The following is a 20,750-nucleotide window of genomic DNA, read 5'->3' on the forward strand; positions in this document are numbered from 1 at the left end:
ATCTCACCTAAATTTGATAGAGTTAGGTTAGGAGTAAAAATTGTATATTTGATCTAGGGTAGTAGTAACAACCTATTATCCACCGATCAAATTTTTGACGCCGTTGCCGGGGAAACGGCTTGTTTTGCACTTTTATTGCGTTATTATTGGATTTGTTGCCTATTTATTTTGTTCCTTTACTCTCTTGCTAGTCATTGCTAATTGTTTACTTAGCTTTGGTGGATGCAAAGGAGATCTCAAGGACCTCCCACACACTACATTGACCACGAAATCGACCGCACTTTGAGACAAGTTCAAAGACTTTATCAAGAAGAGGGGCGAGGTCTTGGTGCTATTTTTGATAGTGAGAGTGATTCTTGGTCATCAAGTTCTCAAAGCGAGGAAATGGCGAGGTAAGAGAATGATGTTTTGCTTCGCGAGTTTGGAAATCTCGAGGATTATGAGCTCACGGGAGGGATTTTGCTACTCGTCACGGAAACAAACTTTACCATCCATCCTCAATACACTAGAATGGTTCAAGCAGAGCAATTTTCGGGTTCTCCAAGTGAAGATCCTATCGAGCATCTTGATAGATTTATTGAGCTTTATGCCATGATTCAAACCAACCAAGTTTCTCAAGAATACATTCGTATGCACTTATTCTGACAATCTCTTTCGGGTAGAGCAAAGAAGTGGCTCAAACAAGTCAAGCCAAACTCTCTCACGACATGGAGGGAGGTAGTCAAGGAATTCTTAAAGAGGTTCATTTCCAAAGAAAAGACCACCAAGATGAGAAGGAAGATTGCATCATTTGAACAAGAAGCGGATGAGAGTCTTAGTGAAGCTTGGGAAAGATTCAAAGAGTTGGTACAAGCATGTCCTCATCACGAATATAATCAAAGCTTGCTCATGAGATTCTTCTACGATGGGTTGGAACCTATGTCTAGAGCTAACTTGGATGCGGGGGCGGGTGGCCAATTGATTAAAGTCCCTCAAAATCAAGTTGAAGCAACAATTGAAGAGGTAGTGAAGAACTACTCTTGGGGTGGTAGAAGGAGGAATGCACCAAAGAAGGGTGGAAGGTATGAATTGGAGAAGGTTGATCAATTGCAACATCAACTTGAGCTTTTGACAAAAGGGCTTGCAAAGTTAAATACTAGTGTCAATAGTGGGGCAAGCTCCTCTCAAGTCAATTCCTTCTTTTGTCGAAATTGTGGTGGAACGAACCATGATACATCCTATTGTGGAAGTTTGAGCCCGGAGCTTGTAGTGGCATACAACACAAGGCAAGATGAATATAGGGGAAGTGGCAGTGGAGTAGCTTAGAGGCAACCACCACCCGGATTTTCTCACCAACCCCAACAATGGAATCAACAAGCTCAACAACCATACAACTCCAACCCCCAATACCAAAACCCACCTCCATTCTAAACCCAAAACCCAAGAGGAAACTACCCAAGAAACAACCAACACAATAATCAAAACCAATACCACAATCAAAATCAAGCAACTCAAAGGAGTTAAGAGCAAGCATCTCAACCCGATTCTACTCAAACCTAAATTCTTCAACAACTTCAAGCCACGAATCAACAAATGCAAGAGGTCAAAGCTCATAACAAGATGGTTGATTCACAACTAGCACAATTGGCCAAAAGAGTTCCTTTCAACTCACCTTCTACTCTACCCGGACAATCACAAACTAACCCTTCCAACATTGTGAAACCCAAATATTGCAAGGCAATCACATTGAGATCGGGTACGTCCTATGAGGGTCCCAAGGAGGGGGATAGTGAGGAAAAGAAGGAAGGAGAAGAGAGCGTGAGTGAAGACAAGGAAGTTGAAGAAGAGAAAGTTATTGAGAAAGAGAGAAGTATGGAGAAAAAAAATTCTAAGGATGTGGTGACATCTTCAACTCCTAGTGAGACTAGAAATCTTGATGGACTGGTTCCCTTTCCGGGTTGACTTACGGAGAGGAAGTTGAACGAAAATTTTGCAAAGTTCCTTAGTGTGATGAAGAACTTGCACATAAACCTCCCTATCATTGAAGTTGTCACACAAATGCCTTCATACTCCAAGTTCTTGAAAGACATTCTCACCAACAAGAGGAAGCTTAATGATGAGCTTATCACTCTCCCCCATCAAGTGAGTGCACTTGTTCAACATAAGATGCCCAAGAAGCAAAAGGATCCGGGAAGTTTTACTTTGCCGGTAAAGATTGGGAACATGGAAGCTAGGGGCGCCTTAGCCGATCTTGGAGCAAGTGTGAGTTTGATCCCTCTATCCATTGCTCAAAAGCTTAACATTGAGATGATCCCTACAAGGAAGAATATCCAATTGGTCAACCGTTCGGTGAAGTTGCCTTGTGGTGAGCTTGAAGATGTTCCTATTCAAGTTGGGCATATTTATGTGCCTTGTGATTTTGGGTCGTGAAGCTCTCAAGACCTTGGGGGCGATGATCAATTGCAAGAACAACACCATTACATGTGAGGTAGCCGATGAAAAAATTGTTTTTGAGTTCTCTAAGCTACTCAAGACCCCCATGGTTGAGAAGTGCTATAGGGTTGATGTTGTGAATGAAGAGTTAGATCGCTTGGGAAGGGTTATGATGAGTCCTCAAGATCCAATGGTTGAAGCTCTTACATGCAAAGAAGAGTACCACTCTCAAGAAGCAAAAGAGTTTGTCATGGCCATTGAAGAAGCTAAAAAGGAGGAAGAGGATGATCTTAGGGACGATGAGCTCAGGCTAGCGGAGGAGAAATTGGAGGAGAGTTCCAAGCCTCCTCCCAAGGTAAAACTCAAACCCCTTCCCCCTTCTTTGAAATATGCTTATCTTGGAAATGAAGGGGAATACCCTATCATTGTCAATGCTACCCTTGATGGTCTTAATTTGGAAAAATTGCTTGATGTGTTGAGAAAATATAGAGATGTGATAGGGTATAGCATTGAAGATATTAAGGGAATTAGCCCTTCTTTGTGCATGCATCGTATTCACCTTAAGGATGATCAATCCACCTCAATCGAGCCTCAAAGGAGGTTGAACCCCAACCTCCAAGAGGTTATCAAGAAAGAAATCTTGAAATTGCGTGAAGCGAGCATAATCTATGCTATCTCCGATAGCAAGTGGGTTAGCCCGGTTCACGTGGTTACAAAGAAAGGTGGAATGACCATTGTTAAGGGAGGAGGAGGAGAGGAAATCTCCACCCGGACGGTGACCAGGTGGAGGATATGCATTGATTATAAGAGGTTAAACAAAAATACAAAGAAAGATCATTTTCCTCTCCCCTTCATGGACCAAATGTTGGAGAGACACTCCTATCATGCTTTCTTTTGCTTTTTGGATGGATACTCCAGGTTTTTCCAAATCCCTATCCATCCAAATGATCAAGAGAAAACTAATTTCATGTGTCCATATGGAACATTCGCATACCGAAGAATGCCATTCGGGTTATGCAATGCTCGTTCAAATTTCCAACGATGCATGACTTCCATTTTTTCTGAAATGCTTGAAAACGAGATTGAGGTTTTCATGGATGATTTTAGTGTTGGTGGCTCGTCTTTGACACATGTCTTTATAAACATGAAAAAGTTTTAAAAAGGTGTCTGAAAGGAATGGTGTCCTTCCAACAAGTGTATTATTCTGATAGAGGGTTCAGAATTATTACAGAACTAATTCTTCAGTAAGGTCAAGTGATCGGAATGCCTAGGTGGAGGCCGCTTCCAATCAGTAATATTAAGGTACAATTAATATTACAGCTTAATCTTAACTGAACCCTTCGGATCGAACCCAATCGAACAACCGATCCGAGACGACGAATTAATCCGAAGGATTTAATAAGCCGACAGAGTTTTACGAATACAGACGTCAGATATCGAGCCTAGGGCGTCGAGACCGAGCGTCGCAAAAACACAAGCGACAAGTACGAGCATAGCCGTAGCTAGGCTAGGCTAGCACATCCCAACCCCAGGCGCACCATGGTGTGCTAGGCGTAGCATCATGCCTAGGCGCCATCGCAGCCCTAGCATGATGCATAGGCGCCATCGCAGCCCTTGCACCACGCACAACACCATCGTAGTGCTAGACGCATGCGTGTGTGCGTGTGCACCATCGCCCAGCAGCCACGCAATGCAGCACCGAGCATTCGCATAGCTGTGTGCTTGCGTGCGTGCCTTCGCATGGCAGCACCAAGCATAGCAAGCTAGCAAGCAGCACTAGCCTCGCTCAGTGCGTGTGCATGTGCACCATCGCTCAGCACCAAGCCCGCATGCGTGGCTCGCTAGCAGCACGCATGCTAGGCCTTGCGTGCGTGAGTGCGCTAGCTAGGCTATGCGTATGCTGGCCTGGCTGTGCTGGCTATGCGAGAGGGCCTGTGCATGTGCGTGCAATTGGGATTGAAAGGGGCTATGAGTGCGATTGCTATGCGAGTGTGTGCGTAGAGGGGCTGGGCAGCAGCGCCCAGCGATAGCACGAAACAGCAGCACGAGCATCGCCCAGCACAGCACGCACATGCTGGATGGGGTGATGCGGGGATGCTGGCTGGCTGGGCTAGCTGACAGTGCTAGCTATGCTTGCTGGGCTAGCTAGGTTAGCTGGCCAGCAAAGCAAGCAGCCAGCTCACCCCATTGCTTGAGGCGGTTTTAGGTGAGTGGGGACCAAAGGCTTGGAGCATGCCTTGGGGAGCAAGGCAATGGTCCCCCCCAAGGTTCATGGTCCTCACCTAACTCTCTCTCTCCCCTTGAAACTTGTTGCATTGTGATTGATTTGATTATTAATTTATTTTGGAATTAAATTAATTATCAAAATTATTCATTCTCCCACATTGGTTGGGAAATGAAGATCAAAGGTTCATTTCCCTATAAATACCAAAGTTTGGGTATTTGGGAAAGAACAACCTTGAGTGGAATTAAAAGGCAACTCTTGATTTGAGTAAACCTTGATTCGTAAAACTCATAGTTTTATTTGTCCGGGTCTCGACTAACCTTCGAGACTTAGGACGCTCTGGTGGGGTTCGAGGGTACGATGTCGTTGGAGACCTCGTATTTTCGGGGTTCAAGTAAGAGCTCATTGTTGAGCGAAGCACGCGTCAAAGGTATAATCTTTTATCCTTTCTTATGTTTAATTATGTTTTGCTTGTTAATTGTATTTATTATGGGGGCGGGTCTTGGCGGGTTTCTTTCCGCGTAGTGTAGGTCACTACGAAACTCAACAGTGGTATCAGAGCCACGCTCCTTTTAATTTTTGCAATTATTAATTAATTATGGTGTTTTAAAGTAAGATTTAATTTCTGATTTTGCTTTTCTAATTAGATTAGAAGCTCATTTTAATTAATTTTAAAACTCGTATTTTTTTATCGATTTGGTTGTCGAACCCAGATTTTGGCTCAAAAATAGTGATTTTTGGGTGGAATCGACATTCTGAAACAGATTCAACATTGTTTAAGGGCTGTCCAGAAGCCAAATTCGAACCAGAAACCCAAGTTTTTAGGGTTTTTTTCGTTTTTCAACGAAAATTTTAAATCTTTTTAAGCCTTGATTAATGCAAGCATTACAAGGTTAGATTAAATGCATTATTGCATCCCTAATCTACTGCTATTTAAATATCCTTAAGCATAATTATGGAGTTTTAATTAGTGCTTGAGTTGATATGCCTTTTCACATAAACTTGTTTTTCACAAATTTTGCAAATTAATTGCATTAATGTGTGAATGTTTGATGTGAATGTGTAATTTTAAGTTCCTAATATGTTAAAGTTCTAATCTTTAAAGGTTTAAATGATTGGAACTCTAACCCTAAATTCCATATTGAACAAACTTTGGATTTTTCATTTTTGGTTGCTTAAAATCCATGAAGTTCAAATACTTGTGAGTAAAGTTTTTTATTAATCTTCATATTGAAAGATGTAATCTTGGTATTTTACACAAGTATGAAAGTTGGAAAATTTTTTATCATTAGATGGTTAATTTATTTTTCCAACTCCTATTTGTCAAATCTATTATTAATTTGCATTTTAGTTAAATCAATTATGGATGTAGCCCTTCAATTTTGTTGCATCAAGTTAGACCTAAGATTGATTCAAAGAATGGTTCTTGAATAATTTAGGCTTGTGCACTATTAAAATTGAATTTATTTAAGTTAGACTTGTTATATTATCTTTGCTGTAAATTGATTCTAAAATAAATTTAGAATTAATTTTATCTCACACGAATATTGAGATTTAAATCCCGAGTCAAAAGCGCACAAATCGAGGCAAAAGACACCCAAGCACCACCAAGGCTAGGCGGGCTGCTCTTGCAGCCCACATGTGGCTTCCTTGGTGCGCATGGTGGTGCTCCCACCTTGTTGTGTTGCTGATGTGTGGGGAGCAAGCATAGTGCACCAAGCGTGCTGCTGTGTGTGGTGTATGGCTGCTGGGCGCTGCACGCAAGTGCTGCAAGGCAGCAAGCCACAGCAGGCCAGCCACACTTGCCAGCACACATGCGCGCATGCTAGCATGCAAGCATGATGCGTGCTGGTGCTAGCAGGTGCAGCAATGCCTTGCTAGGCAGGCTGTCTGCGCCCAAGCACAGCACAGCCGCAGCCATGATGCTAGGCATTTGGTTTTGTGGTGGCTGTTTTTCGATGCATAGGCTATGTACTTTGCGAAAATTTTGCCGTTTAAAATTATTTATGTAATTATTTTAACTAGGTTAGACCTCAATTTTCCGGCTTTTGCAAAATTTTGACAAATTATGGGTTATGCCGACTTAATTAACCGGATTAATTAAGTACGGATGCGGAATTTAGTGGGAGCTTATTTGATTATGTGAGCATTTTGCTTTTAGAAATAATGAATTAAACAACTTTGACTAGTTTTAATTAGGCGCGTTAATCGGATTAACCACCTAAGTTAGTTACTAGTTTTGCGTGTTTAATTGTGTATTTCGTAAAATGCATGGGCCATTCACAAATAGTGAATGGGTGAATGAAAGATTGTTTTCAAAACAGGTTATTGAAAATGGCAACTAGTGGGGCCCGACTAGGATAGAAAATACGAACTGCGTTCCGTTATGTATTTTTGTAAATCTAAAAACGGTCTGCGAACCGTTAAGTATTTTTGTACTTTAGATTAATCTTAGTCGTACTAGCTAGTTATTTTATTTTGGCCAAGATGTCTCAAGACGGCGTTTCGATGAAGACGAGCCAAGATGAAGACCCATGGAAATTGAAGATTTCAAGGGGTCATGCTAGTTGCCAAATGCATCAGTTTATGCTTTATATATTATTATATATGTGAATATTAGATGCATGTCTAGGATTTCTACATGTTGCGACGATTAGCTAAGTTCACTTAAATCAAACCAACATAGAAACCCTAGGTCCCTTAATAATATTGAGGTAAAAATTTACCGTTCCAAGAACAACACTTACCGAACTAATGCGCATATGTGATGGGCTACGCCAAAGCGAGGCATCACTACTTCCCTAGGAACGTAAGGTATACTAGGTATACAAGTTGTCTTGGTTAAGCTCAACGATATCAGTAAGGTGTCCTTAGATGTCATGGCAAAAGAGATAAAATGTCAAGGATGTATTACATGCGACATTTTATCAAACCGAGAGTAGCTTGGAGCTATTAGCAATTGGATTGCTTACCTTAAGATATTTAATGATTAAGATAAGCCAAAGCATGCTTAACCATTTCTTGATCTTTGGGATCTCGGAATCATTTTATTCTCGCCCATAAGGGACAATTTATTAATGCGTGGATAAAATGCTCAATAAGATTGAAACTATGCATGAACGCTTTTTAAATTTCAACTTATTGATTTATGAATGGTTTTTCATTTCAAATTCTTTCAATTTTAGAACAATGTCTGCAAGTAACTCAAACAACAACCATGTGTGCCCGGAACTCCCAGAAAAGTTGGCCTTTTCTTTGAACTTGGTCAACTTCAAGGAATGGGAGGAGGAACTCAGGAGAACTCTCCGGAATTGTTCCTTGGAGTATACTCTTGACACTCCCATTCTAAGCTTCTTTGCCAAAGGGATCATGACTGGTGAGGCTCATGAAGAATGGTCTTCCAATTGCAAAAGGGTCTCACGACTTATGGCAAATTCCATCCCGAAAGATTGGAAGGAAACCCTTTCCTCCTACCTTCCGGACATGTTCCTCAAAGCACTTGAGGACGTTGTCAATGTAAGAGTCACCAAGAGTGACAAAGGCAACTTTGATGGACTCGTGTTTGACTTGACTAGGTCACTCTCAAACATGAGGATAAAGCCACCAAATGTGGGATGTCTTGCTAAGGAAAGGCGTCGGCTTTGGACCAAGGTCTACAATGCCAAATTGAGACCCGGCATGCCCCTCCGACCTCATGTGCTTGGAATGACTAGGCTCTTCAAACACATGCAGCTTCTCGGAATCTCATTGGAGGATGAGATGGCGGGGCATATCTTTCTTGCTTCGCTCCACTCGGGCTATGATGCACTTAGAGTGCATATAGCTGCAGGAAAGGAGACACGCTCCTTCATGGAGGTGGTGCAACTACTCAGCCGAGCCACCGCATGTGGAATGACCGAGAGGCCCTTAAGAGCAAGGAGAAGGGAGTTCAAGAAGGTCAAGGAGAAGATGCGTTGCTTCTATTGTGGTGGGCAAGGCCACTACAAAAGAGAATGCAAGCTCTTCAAGGAAGAAGAGGAGAGAAATGGAGCATCTGTCTCAGGTATCTTCCTAAACACTTGTGAATTAATCTTATCATATGTATTAGATACCAAGTATGACTCACTTTATGTTGCCTTTTCAGAGACCAAATGAGAATCTTATCAAGTGTTGGTGCATGGACAAGTAGACGACGAAGATGGTTTTTCGATCGTGCTTGCATGCACTATTTTGTCTATGACATGTAGTTAAACTAATTTTAGTTTTTCATCATGCTTTTGAACATACTATGATCTATGGTGTTGGACACCTAGTTATTTTGCATGTAAGACTTTGATAATAGTTGTTTCAAAATTGTCTTCCAAGTATATGTTCAATGGAAATTGCATGTTTTTACATATGATTAGACAAAAGTTGATACCGTTAACTAAGACATCTAAATGTTCAACTTCGTTAACAAACATTAGTAGATATGGCTATATCTACTTAATGTCGAATAAATCTGAATCCTTTGAGAAATTCAAAGAATTTCAGAAAGAAGTTGAGAATCAACTTGGCAAGAAAATTAAAGCACTTCTATCGGATCGAGGTGGCGAATATTTGAGTCATGAATTCGACGATCACTTGAAAGAAAATGGTATTCTTTCAGAGTTGACACCTCCCGGAACTCCTCAATGGAACAACGTATCCAAACGGAGGAATCGAACCTTGTTAGACATGGTTCGATCAATGATGGGTCTTAGTGAACTCCCTATCTCTTTCTGGGGACATGCGCTACAAACCGCGGCACTAACACTGAACTGTGCTCCGTCAAAAGCTGTTGAAAAGACTCCATATGAATTATGGACTAAGAAACCGCCTAGGTTGTCTTTTCTCAAGATTTGGGGATGCGAAGCATATGTCAAGCGATTAATTTTGGACAAACTTCACCCCAAATCGGATAAGTGTTTCTTTATGGGCTATCCAAAAGAAACCAAAGGGTATTACTTCTACAATAAATCCGAGAACAAAGTATTTGTTGCTCATGATGGTGTCTTTTTGGAGAAGGAACACCTTTCCAAAATGACAAGTGGGAGAAAAAATCGAACTCGACGAAGTTCGAGAGGGCGAGAAACAATGTCAACTTGATAAAACTGACAATCTAAGTGCTTTGGAAGCAGCTGGGAAGATTGGTCAGAATCAAACAGACAATGTAAATGCTCAACCTATTACCCTTCGTAGGTCGCAACGACAAAGATCTCAACCAGACAAATACCTTGGTATTGTCTTAACCGATGATCAGGACATCCTAGTCATGGATGGAGATGAGCCAGAGACATACAAGCAAGCTATGACGAGCCCCAAATCTGCTAAATGGCAAGAAGCCATGAAATCCGAGATGGACTCCATGTCTGAAAATCAGGTCTGGGACTTGGTGAATTTGCCCGAGGGTTACACACCTATTGGTTGCAAATGGATCTTCAAATTGAAGACAGACAAGGATGGAAATATATCGATATACAAGGCTATTATGGTGGCAAAAGGTTATAGACAAGTCCACGGGATTGACTATGATGAAACCTTTTCACCAGTTACAATGCTAAAGTCTGTCCGGATTATTCTAGAGATTGCTGCATATTACGATTATGTAATATGGCAGATGGATGTCAAAACCGCCTTCCTAAATGGGATTTTGGAAGAAACTGTGTACATGACACAACCAGAAGGTTTTGTCGATCCGAGCAACGCTGGAAAGGTTTGCAAGCTTAAGAAGTCCATTTATGGACTAAAGCAAGCCAGCAGGAGTTGGAATCCGCGATTTGATGAAGCCATCAGCAAGTTTGGTTTTATCAAGAATCCAGATGAATCTTGTGTATACAAGAAGGTCAGTGGGAGTGACATCGCATTCCTAGTCCTATATGTTGATAACATACTGCTTATTGGAAACAACACAAAATTACTGGAGTCCGTAAAGGGCTGGTTGGGAAAGTGCTTTTCAATGAAGGACTTAGGAGAGGCACAGTACATATTGGGCATCAAGATCTACAGGGATAGATCTGAGAGGATGATTGGATTGAGCCAGAGTACTTACATTGATAAAGTACTAGCACGATTCAACATGGAGAATGCCAAGAGAAGGCATCTACCCATGTCCCATGGCGTAACTCTCAGCAAGAAACAGTGTCCACAGACACTTGTTGAGCGAGAGAGAATGGATCAGATTCCATATGCTTCGCTAATTGAGTCGATCATGTATGCCATGATATGTACCAGGCCGGATGTCTCGTATGCCTTGAGTGCTACGAGCCGATACCCATCAAACCCAGGAGAGGCGCATTGGACTGCGGCCAAGAATATCCTAAAGTACTTGAAAAGGAACAAGGATAAATTCCTGGTTTATGGTGGCCATAAAGACCTGGTTGTTGAAGGTTACACCGACGCTAGCTTCCAGACTGACAGAGACGACTTCAAGTCACAGTCAGGGTACATATTTTGCCTAAATGGAGGAGCATTTAGCTGGAAGAGTGCCAAGCAGAGCACAACTGCAGACTCTACAACTGAAGCCGAATACTTGGCTGCTTCAGAAGCTGCTAAGGAGGTTGTTTGGATTCGGAAGTTCGTCAGTGAACTTGGTGTTGTACCCTCCATCAAGGGTCCGATAGATCTCTACTATGACAGCAATGGAGCTATCGCTCAGGCCAGGGAGCCAAGAGAACACCAGAAGGTCAAACATGTCCAAAGGCGATTTCACATGATAAGGGAATGGAAATCCAAAGGTGAAATCAGAATTTGCAAGATCGGCACGGATGATAATGTAGCCGATCCTTTGACTAAACCTTTGCCTCAAGTGAAACACAACAAGCACGTTGAGGCAATGGGAATTAAGCACGTGGGAGACTGGCTTTGAAATTCCCTGTACATGTGTTTTAATTAAACTGGTTGTTTTAATGTAAGACACTGTATTGAAACCATTCATTAATGGAGTAATTAATTTTGTGCAAAATTATCATTCACTCCATTGTTATTTAATTGTGGTTTAGAATTAAATAATGAGTCCATTCGATTTATGGAAATAATCAAAACAGGGTATCAAGACCATGTCTTGGATAAAGAAACACCTGTTAAGTGAACATTGAATATTTAAATCGAAAATTATCTCTAATCGAGGTCATCTAACTAATGGACGATTGATGACCACCACAGATTAGTGTGTAGTATGATTTACAGCACCGTTTCTTGTGCAGCAAGGACATGATGGTCATAAATCATTTGCACAGGTGCCAGTTTGGAACTGCACTGGATCGACCTATGAGAGTACTTTAAGAGATTCAAAAATTGTCATAAGTACATTTCTCATTATAGCTATCGGAACTCGTTTCCTCGATCATGAGTATTGTGAAGTTTTCTTGTTTGAGAACTAGTCTCTTTGATGTTGCCTAACATCTGCCGTAACCGGGGATCATAACGGGAACACTCAGGAGATTAGGTCCTCTTAGTAAGAGAAACTTACAATGCAACACTAGGAATGTCCCCCTATTAACAATAGGGATATGTCTTTTTTGTTTACAAGGCCGCTCGATGAGCGAGACTGTGAAAATGCATGGCCGTGCTCAGATGGATTTTAGAAATCATCTGCTTATTGACAGTCGAACTCGGAGATCGAGAAACACTTCTGAACGTAATAAGGATGACGATGAATCTTACCTTATAGTTCACGAAGAGACATTAAGCGACATAGGAAATGGGCTATACACTATATGCACACTTGTTCGGAAGGACAAGTGGGAGATTGAAAGGAATGGTGTCCTTCCAACAAGTGTATTATTCTGATAGAGGGTTCAAAATTATTACAGAACTAATTCTTCAGTAAGGTCAAGTGATCAGAATGCCTAGGTGGAGGCCGCTTCCGATCAGTAATATTAATGTACAATTAATATTACAGCTTAATCTTAACTGAACCCTTCGGGTCGAACCCAATCGAACAACCGATCCGAGACGATGAATTAATCCGAAGGATTTAATGAGTCGATAGAGTTTTAAGAATACAGACGTCGGATATCGAGCCTAGGGCGTCGAGACCGAGCGTCGCAAAATCACAAGCGACAAGTACGAGCATATCCGTAGCTAGGCTAGGCTAGCTCATCCCAAGCCCTGGCGCACCATGTGTGTGCTAGGCGCACCATGGTGTGCTAGGCGTAGCATCATGCCTAAGCGCCATCGGAGCCCTAGCATGATGCCTAGGCGCCATGAGCCATCGCAGCCCTAGCATCATGCCTAGGCGCCATCGCAGCCCTAGCATCATGCCTAGGTGCCATCGCAACCCTAGCACCACGCACAGCACCATCGCAGTGCTAGGCACATGCGTGTGTGCGTATGTGTGTGTGCGTGTGCGTGTGCACCATCGCCAAGCAGCCTCGCAATGCAGCACCGAGCATTCGCATAGTTGTGTGCTTGCGTGCGTGCCTTCGCACGGCAGCACCAAGCACAGCAAGCTAGCAAGCAGCACTAGCCTCGCTCAGTGCGTGTGCATGTGCACCATCGTCCAGCACCAAGCCCAGCATGCGTGGCTCGCTAGCAGCACGCATGCTAGGCCTTGCGTGCGTGAGTGCGCTGGCTGGGCTATGCATATGTTGGCTTAACTGTGCTGGCTATACGAAAGGGCCTATGCATGTGCGTGCGACTGGGAGTGCGAGGGGCTATGAGTGCGATTGCTATGCCAGTGTGTGCGTGGAGGGGCTGGGCAGCAGCGCCCAGTGATAGCATGAAACAGCAACACGAGCATCGCCCAGCACAGCACGCACATGCTGGCTGGGGTGATGCGAGGATGTTGGCTGGCTGGTAGTGCTAGCTGTGCTTGCTGGGCTAGCTGTGCTAGCTGGCCAGCAAAGCAAGCAGCCAGCTCACCCCATTGCTTGAGGCGGTTTTAGGTGAGTGGGGACCAAAGGCTTGGAGCATGCCTTGGGGAGCAAGGCAATGGTCGCCCCCAAGGTTCATGGTCCTCACCTAACTCTCTCTCTCCCCTTGACACTTGTTGCATTGTGATTGATTTGATTATTAATTTATTTTGGAATTAAATTAATTATCAAAATTACTCATTCTCCCACATTGGTTGGGAAATGAAGATCAAGGGTTCATTTCCCTATAAATACCAAAGTTTGGGTATTTGGGAAAGAACAACCTTGAGTGGAATTAAAAGGCAACTCTTGATTTGAGTAAACCTTGATTCGTAAAACTCATAGTTTTATTTGTCCGGGTCTCGACTAACCTTCGAGACTTAGGACGCTCGGGTGAGGTTCGAGGGTACGATGCCGTTGGAGACCTCGTATTTTCGGGGTTCAAGTAAGAGCTCATTATTGAGCGAAGCACGCGTCAAAGGTATAATCTTTTATCCTTTCTTATGTTTTATTATGTTTTGCTTGTTAATTGCATTTATAATGGGGGCAGGTCTTGGCGGGTTTCTTTTCACGTAGTGTGGGTCACTACGAAATCCAACAGTGTCAAGAGACGAGTTTGGTTTTAAATTGGGAGAAATGCCATTTTATGGTCGAGGAAGGTATTATCCTAGGCCATAAAGTATCAAAAAAGGGCATTGAAGTTGATTCGGCCAAGGTTTCGGTGATTGCAAAATCGCCCTCTCCTACTTCCGTTATGGGAGTGAGAGCCTTTCTAGGGCATGCCGGTTTTTACCGAAGGTTTATCAAATAATTTTCATCAATCGCCAAACCTTTGACCGAATTACACAAGAAAGATGTTGTGTTCAACTTTGATGAGGCTTGTCTTGAGGCATTTCAAAAACTCAAGGAAGCTCTCATCTCCTCTCCTGTTGTGCAAGCTCCGGATTTGAGCTTGCCTTTTGAGCTAATGTGCGATGCAAGTGATTTTGCAGTAAGTGTGGTGCTTGGGAAAAAGAAGGAAGGAAGTTCTCATGCCATCTACTATGCAAGTAGAACGCTTGATGAGGCTCAAAAGAATTACACAACGACGGAGAAGGAAATGCTTGCGGTTGTGTTTGCCATGGACAAGTTTAGGTCCTATCTCATATGCTCCAAAGTGATTTTATACACAGATCATATAGCGGTTCGCTATCTTATGACCAAGAAAGAAGCTAAGCCACGCCTCATCCGTTGGGTCCTTTCGCTCCAAGACTTTGACATGGAGATGAGAGATAAAAAGGGAGCGCAGAACTTTTTGGAGGATCATTTGTCTGGGCTTCCTTTTGAGAACAAGGAGGATGTGCCAATCAATGAGGAAGTAGGATTTGAAACTCTCATGGCTATGGCTTCAACATCTAGCCCGTGGTATGCGGATATAGCCAATTATCTTGCTTGCGAGGTTGTTCCCCCGGAGTTCTCTTCTCAAAAAAAAGAAACGGTTTTTTCAAGGAAGTGAGGAGGTACTTTTGGAATGACCCCTACTTGTTTAAGCAGTGTGGAGATGGCCTCTTCCGGAAATGTGTTCCGGACCATGAGATCGAAGGAGTTCTTGAGCATTTCCACTCATTACCGTGTGGAGGACATGGAGGAGTTGACAAGACGGTGGCAAAGATTTCTCAATCTCTCCTATGGTGGCCAATGATGCATAAGGATGCCCATAAGTTCGTTTCAAGGTGTGACAAATGCCAAAGAAGTGGTGGCATAACCAAAAGGGATGAGATGCCTCAACAAAACATTTTGGAAGTAGAGCCATTCGATGTTTGGAGTGTCAACTTTATGGGGCCTTTTGTCTCTTCATGTGGGAATTTGTATATCTTGGTAGCGGTGGATTATGTGACTAAATAGATTGAAGCTATACCCTCCCCTACTAATGATAATAAGATTGTGCTTAAGTTTCTCAAGAAAATCATATTTCCGCGGTTTGGGGTTCCTAGGGTGCTAATTAGTGATGGAGGTTCTCATTTTGCCAAAAAGCAACTCAAAGATCTTCTCAAGAGATATGGGGTTCATCACAAGGTTGGTTTACCTTACCACCCTCAAACTCAAGGGTAAGTGGAGGTGTCAAATAGAGAGATTAAGAACCTTCTTGAAAGGATGGTGAACAAGTCTAGAAAAGATTGGTCTCTCAAGCTTGACGACACACTTTGGGCCTTGCGGACGACATACAAGACCCCAATTGGTATAACCCCCTACCGGTTGGTCTATGGGAAGGCTTGTCATTTGCCGGTTGAGTTGGAATATAAAGCTTGGTGGGCGATCAAAGAGCTTAACATGGATATGTCGTTGGCCGGTGAGAAGAGATTGCTTAAGCTCAATGAACTTGAGGAGCTCCGATATGACGCCTACGAGAACTCAAGGCTTTACAAGGAGAGAACTAAGAGATGGCACGACCAACATATAAGAAACAAGAGCTTCAAGGTTGGAGACAAGGTGTTGTTATTCAACTCTAGGCTTCGTTTGTTTCCCGGAAATTTAAAATCCAAGTGGTCGGGGCCATTAACAATTTCGAGGACTACTCCTTACGGGTCCTTTGAGTTGGAGGCGGAAGGAAACAAGTTCATGGTTAACAGCCATCGTTTGAATACTACCTTTGCAATGATCAAGTTGTCCTAATTGAGTGCATGAGGCTCGATCCATCGGATCTTAAGCCACCTTTTTGATGATGGTTATTATGGTCAAGCTAATGACCTCATAAAGAAGCGCTTCTCGGGAGGCAACCCGAGTTCTCAAACTCTTTTTTTCTTGTATTTCTTTTATTTAGTCAATCTTGGGTGATTTCTCTTTAGAATCTTATTGTGTGTGTTTTTGTTCTTCTTGTAGGTACTCGAATCTTTGGGCATTTGGTCTACATATTCGAGATTGGAGGTGTTAAGGAGGAGTAATGAATTAAAGAAGAAGATTGAAATTGAATTTTTTAATCTCAAGTCTTAAGGAGTTATTTGTGTTTCTGGAGATGCCCAGGAGAGGGCTCTCCATCAAGACCCGCGGGCGCGGCCCATCAATCCGCGGGCGCAGACAGGCAATCTTCAGAAATGTTGAACAAAGTGGAGATGCCTTGGAGAGGGCGCGACATCTCTAGCTGCGGGCGCGGCATCCAAAGACGCAGGCGTGGACAGTCAAAACCCGCGGACGCGGCCCTATAACCCGCGGGCGCGGCCTGTTGCTCTTCAGAAAGTTTTAGAAAGTGGAGATGCCCAAGAGAGGGCGAGGCCTCCTTACCCGCGGGCGCTGCCCTTGGACCCGCGGGCGCGACCCTTTGACCCGCGGGCGCGGCCTTATGGGTCTGCGAATTTTAAGTTCTTTTCCTCAGCATTTCCGAAACACTATTTTGCCCCAAATCAGATTTTCGCCCCTTCCCTCTCTCTAAACCTCCACTCCTCTTCAAACCCTAACTCCTCCCACCTCAAATTCTCATCAACATTCATCAAAAATCATCACATTTCCTCACTTTCCTTCAAGTTTTCTCACCCAAAATCTGAAATTTCACCATTCAAGAACCCCGTTGTCGGTGTTCTTCTTCAAATGGGTATAGCTCATCTACCATTGAAGGGACCTTGAAGGTGGCTTGGAACTCTTCTTCAAAGGAATAGTTGGAGTAGTTTTTGGTACTCATTGTTGGTATATCTCTTTTCCACTTTAGTTTTCTTGTGAATTTCATGTGGGAATTTTTGATGATTGCATGCCTACTTTGTGTTAGTTCATCTTATTGATCATGGTTAATTGTTGAGTTCTTGTTGTCCTTGTTAGTTGTTGGATTATATTGCTTGGTTGAGGTTGTTTTTGGTGATTCCGAAAGTGTGCTCATTGTGTTGGATTTTTGAAGTAGGGGAATTGTTGTTGTGGTGATTTGTTGAGGTGTTTGATTGCAATATCCCAACAAAATGAACAACCCACTCCACCACATTTACCACCCTTCAAATTCCACAATAAAAACCACAAACCCATCTATGAAAATCTCCAAAACCGAAAACTAAGACCCACAAAGCACTACCACCAACCGTCCACCACAAAACTCGGCATTGACGACGATTGTTGGTTCCTATTCAACAACCTTAGGCTAGGCTCATATGTCACAAGTCCTTACCGGACCTATAAGGGGCCCACTCTTGAGTTCCTAGCCTCCTTTGAGTGTCATGCCGCGGGGGATAAGGACCTTACCATCTCCTTTCAACTTTTCAACAAAAAAGAAACCTTCACCCTTCGCCAATTCAACCAACTATTAGACCTTAACCCGGACGCCGATATGTTCTTCCCCGAGCATGAGGTCCCTCATGATTATAATCCCCTTTCATGGTGGAAGGTCATCTCAAGAATGGACGCCTTCAATTCCAAGTATTCCTTGGCCAGCCAAATCATGCACCCTACCATCAGACTTCTACATCGAATTCTCGGGTACATGGTTTTTAATAAACAGGACTTGGGAAAGATCACAATGGAGGAAATCCGAATTTTGTGGCTAGCTATACAGCCAGAGTTTGGGCATAGAGTGAATTTCGGTTTCCTATTCACCAAGTGCGTTGAAGGGGTTCTCTCGGGTACAAGGAAAGGGGAGATACATTTCGGTGGGATGATCACCCGGTTAGCCGAGAAATTGGGTCACATGGGCAAGTTGGGTTCTTGCACTCCCATTGGGAAGAGTGATGGAAATGATATCTGGCTCGATCTTGAGCAATTGAAAACAATGAAATTCATCGCAGATACAGAGGATAGAGGGAGGACGTGGAGTTTATTAGTCTCCCACGAGCGTCATTGTTTCCTCCCCAAGCCGGAGTTCACTTCTTTCACGAGGGAGGAGGTTAACCCTTGGTGGGTAAAGAAGGATTCGGGTGTCCTCCCGATTGCAAGGATGGAAATGGGTGACGGTCATGGTGAAGGCCATGGTAATGAGGAGGATGAGAATGAGGTGGAGGTGATCCCTCGAAGTCAACAACAACAACAACAACAACAACAACTTCAACAAAGACAAGGAAGGCAACAACAACAACAACATCAACAACCCGACTACCATCAAGAGATGGCAGCGATGCGGGCCCAAATGGAGAGCATGCAAGGTATGATCGCATCCCAACAACACCATTTTTTCCAAACCAATGCTTTATACGATGCTAGCGTGCGTAGAGGGGATGTCACTCCCTCGGTCAACTACCCTTATGTGCCAGCCTAACAAGGGCTCGTGCCATCGTGGGGAGGTGACAACCAACCTACGTACCCTTATTGGCAGGGTCCCTCGTACTCCAATGTGCCAAGACTTGATTTCCCCGACGAGTCCGATCATTATGACTACCAGGTTTCGGGTGGGAGTGATTATCGGGGTGACCCTAACTACCCCTACGTTGATCCCTCTCACCCTTCGCCTCTAGTCCAACCCGATCCATATGACCAGTTGTCCGCATCCCAACTAGACCTTTTCAAGGGTCATTATGGGTGGCCTCCTGGTTACACCGAAGGCTGGGATCCCCATGGGCCCCCCTCAGGTTTCTCCTATGATAGTTGGAATGCGGATGACGGTGGTGCCGGCCCTAGTGGCCAATAGTTCCCCCTCGGTCTGTTTGTTCCCTCCCTTTATGGTCCCTCCCTTTCATTCCATGTACATGTGAAGCATCGGGGACGATGCTTTAATCTAGTGTGGGGGGTGTTTGAGTCAAAAGGGAGTGTTTTTGGGTAAGTGTAGGGGAAGGCACCTAGGACTCATGGGAACGTTTAGGGGATTTGGGTTTGGATGTTGTTGGTAAGCTCTTAGTAGCATTGATGTTGTTGGTTGCTGATGATGTCTATTTTTTATGATGATGACGATGATGTGTTTGGGTAGTTGGTTATGCCCAAATATTTGAGTTTATAGATTTTCTCTCTCTTTCTTTCTAACATTTTTCTCTCTATAATGCTTGTTTTGTTTTTCTCTTTCTATTGTAGCTTAGAAGAAAATTGGAAGCAACATATAGAGACATGGTAAATTGTAAGGTTGCTTTATTTCTCTTCAAGAGACATATGGATGAGATCTTTCCTCTACTTTTTCTTTTCTTTATTGTGGTGTATTTAGTTTAGGAAGAAGTTGAATGGTTCGAGGTTGTTTGCATATGGTTCCAAGGAATCTGGGATCGTTGGTGTTGATACCGAATGATGATTCGTATGTCGATTGGGATTTATTTGGATATATATGCCTCATGTGTGAACCTCTTTGATTTCTTCCTTCTTTTGTTCTGTTTTCATTTTCTTTTGTGTGACAAACATGATTATGGCAAGATGATATGTTTGTGTTTTGGAATTTGCTTGTACATTTGGACTTTATCTCCTTGATGATGCGCCTTAGAATGCTTGTCTTTTCTTAACTTTATGATGAGATGCACGTTTTGAGATTGCCTTTGGTTGAATTAGACGAACCTTAACTAAGGTAGCAAGGGTAAGAACTTGTGAGGGCGTTTGAATCCTTAGTTCATGGGATGTGGTAAGATGGAGTTGCTCCCTGTAGTGGATTTGAAGCCCTCTAGTTGGCATTTGCTTACCTTTCTCATCCCTTGTGAGGTTCATTTTGTTCAAGCCTTCATCAATTTGTTGTGTGGCTTTTTGTTCAAGACTTCCTCAAAACACATCATTTTGATGCCTACCCAGCCAAAGATTAAGTCACATGGGCTGCCGTAAGTGGGGCCCAATCTTGTTTGCCATGAACTTTAATATGCCCAAAGTATGAAAAAAAATAAAAAAAAATAAATAAATAAAACATGGTCATTTTAATTATTTCGCATTGATGTAGATCTTGGGCAATTTTTTTAAACCTAAATTTTTCCCCATGGGTAAAAAATTGCCCACCGGTGAGAATGATCTATAAAGTACATAATATCATTTTTTCTTTTACCCTTCTATTTTCTCAAATACCGATTTTAACAAAAATTCGATAATAAACAACGCATACCACTATATACTATTAAAGCAACGTACCTCTATGTACCACCAGTTCCACCCTCTTGGAAACATACTCACTCATCCTTCATCCTTACCCCATGAATCCTCGCTCAACCTCCCTGCCTCACAAACCACACCCCAGCCCTTCCCTAGAGAGCCCACCCATCTCCCATCCCTATTTTCCACCCCAGCCAAAAGTCCCCCCATCCTAGTCGGTGCGAACTCAGGCTGCTAAGGATCGAACCAAGAAAATTTGTGATAAAAATAAAATAAAAGAGGTTAAGGTTTTTTTTTTTTCATCCATATATATAATTTAATAATACATA

The 20,750-nt window shown here is 43.0% G+C and overlaps 1 protein-coding gene across 1 annotated transcript; it reads left to right on the forward strand.

Moving 5' to 3' along the window:
- Positions 1-1,989: 1,989 nt before the first annotated feature.
- On the forward strand, positions 1,990-3,571 carry LOC110717003. Its single transcript, XM_021895648.1, has 4 exons — positions 1,990-2,239; positions 2,559-2,721; positions 2,902-3,222; positions 3,331-3,571. Exons 1-4 carry the CDS (start codon positions 1,990-1,992, stop codon positions 3,569-3,571), a joined length of 975 nt encoding a protein of 324 aa, XP_021751340.1.
- Positions 3,572-20,750: the final 17,179 nt, after the last annotated feature.

The sequence above is a fragment of the Chenopodium quinoa genome, unplaced genomic scaffold (genome assembly GCF_001683475.1).
Source record: "Chenopodium quinoa cultivar QQ74 unplaced genomic scaffold, ASM168347v1, whole genome shotgun sequence".
In the NCBI taxonomy this organism is placed as follows: Eukaryota; Viridiplantae; Streptophyta; class Magnoliopsida; order Caryophyllales; family Amaranthaceae; genus Chenopodium; species Chenopodium quinoa.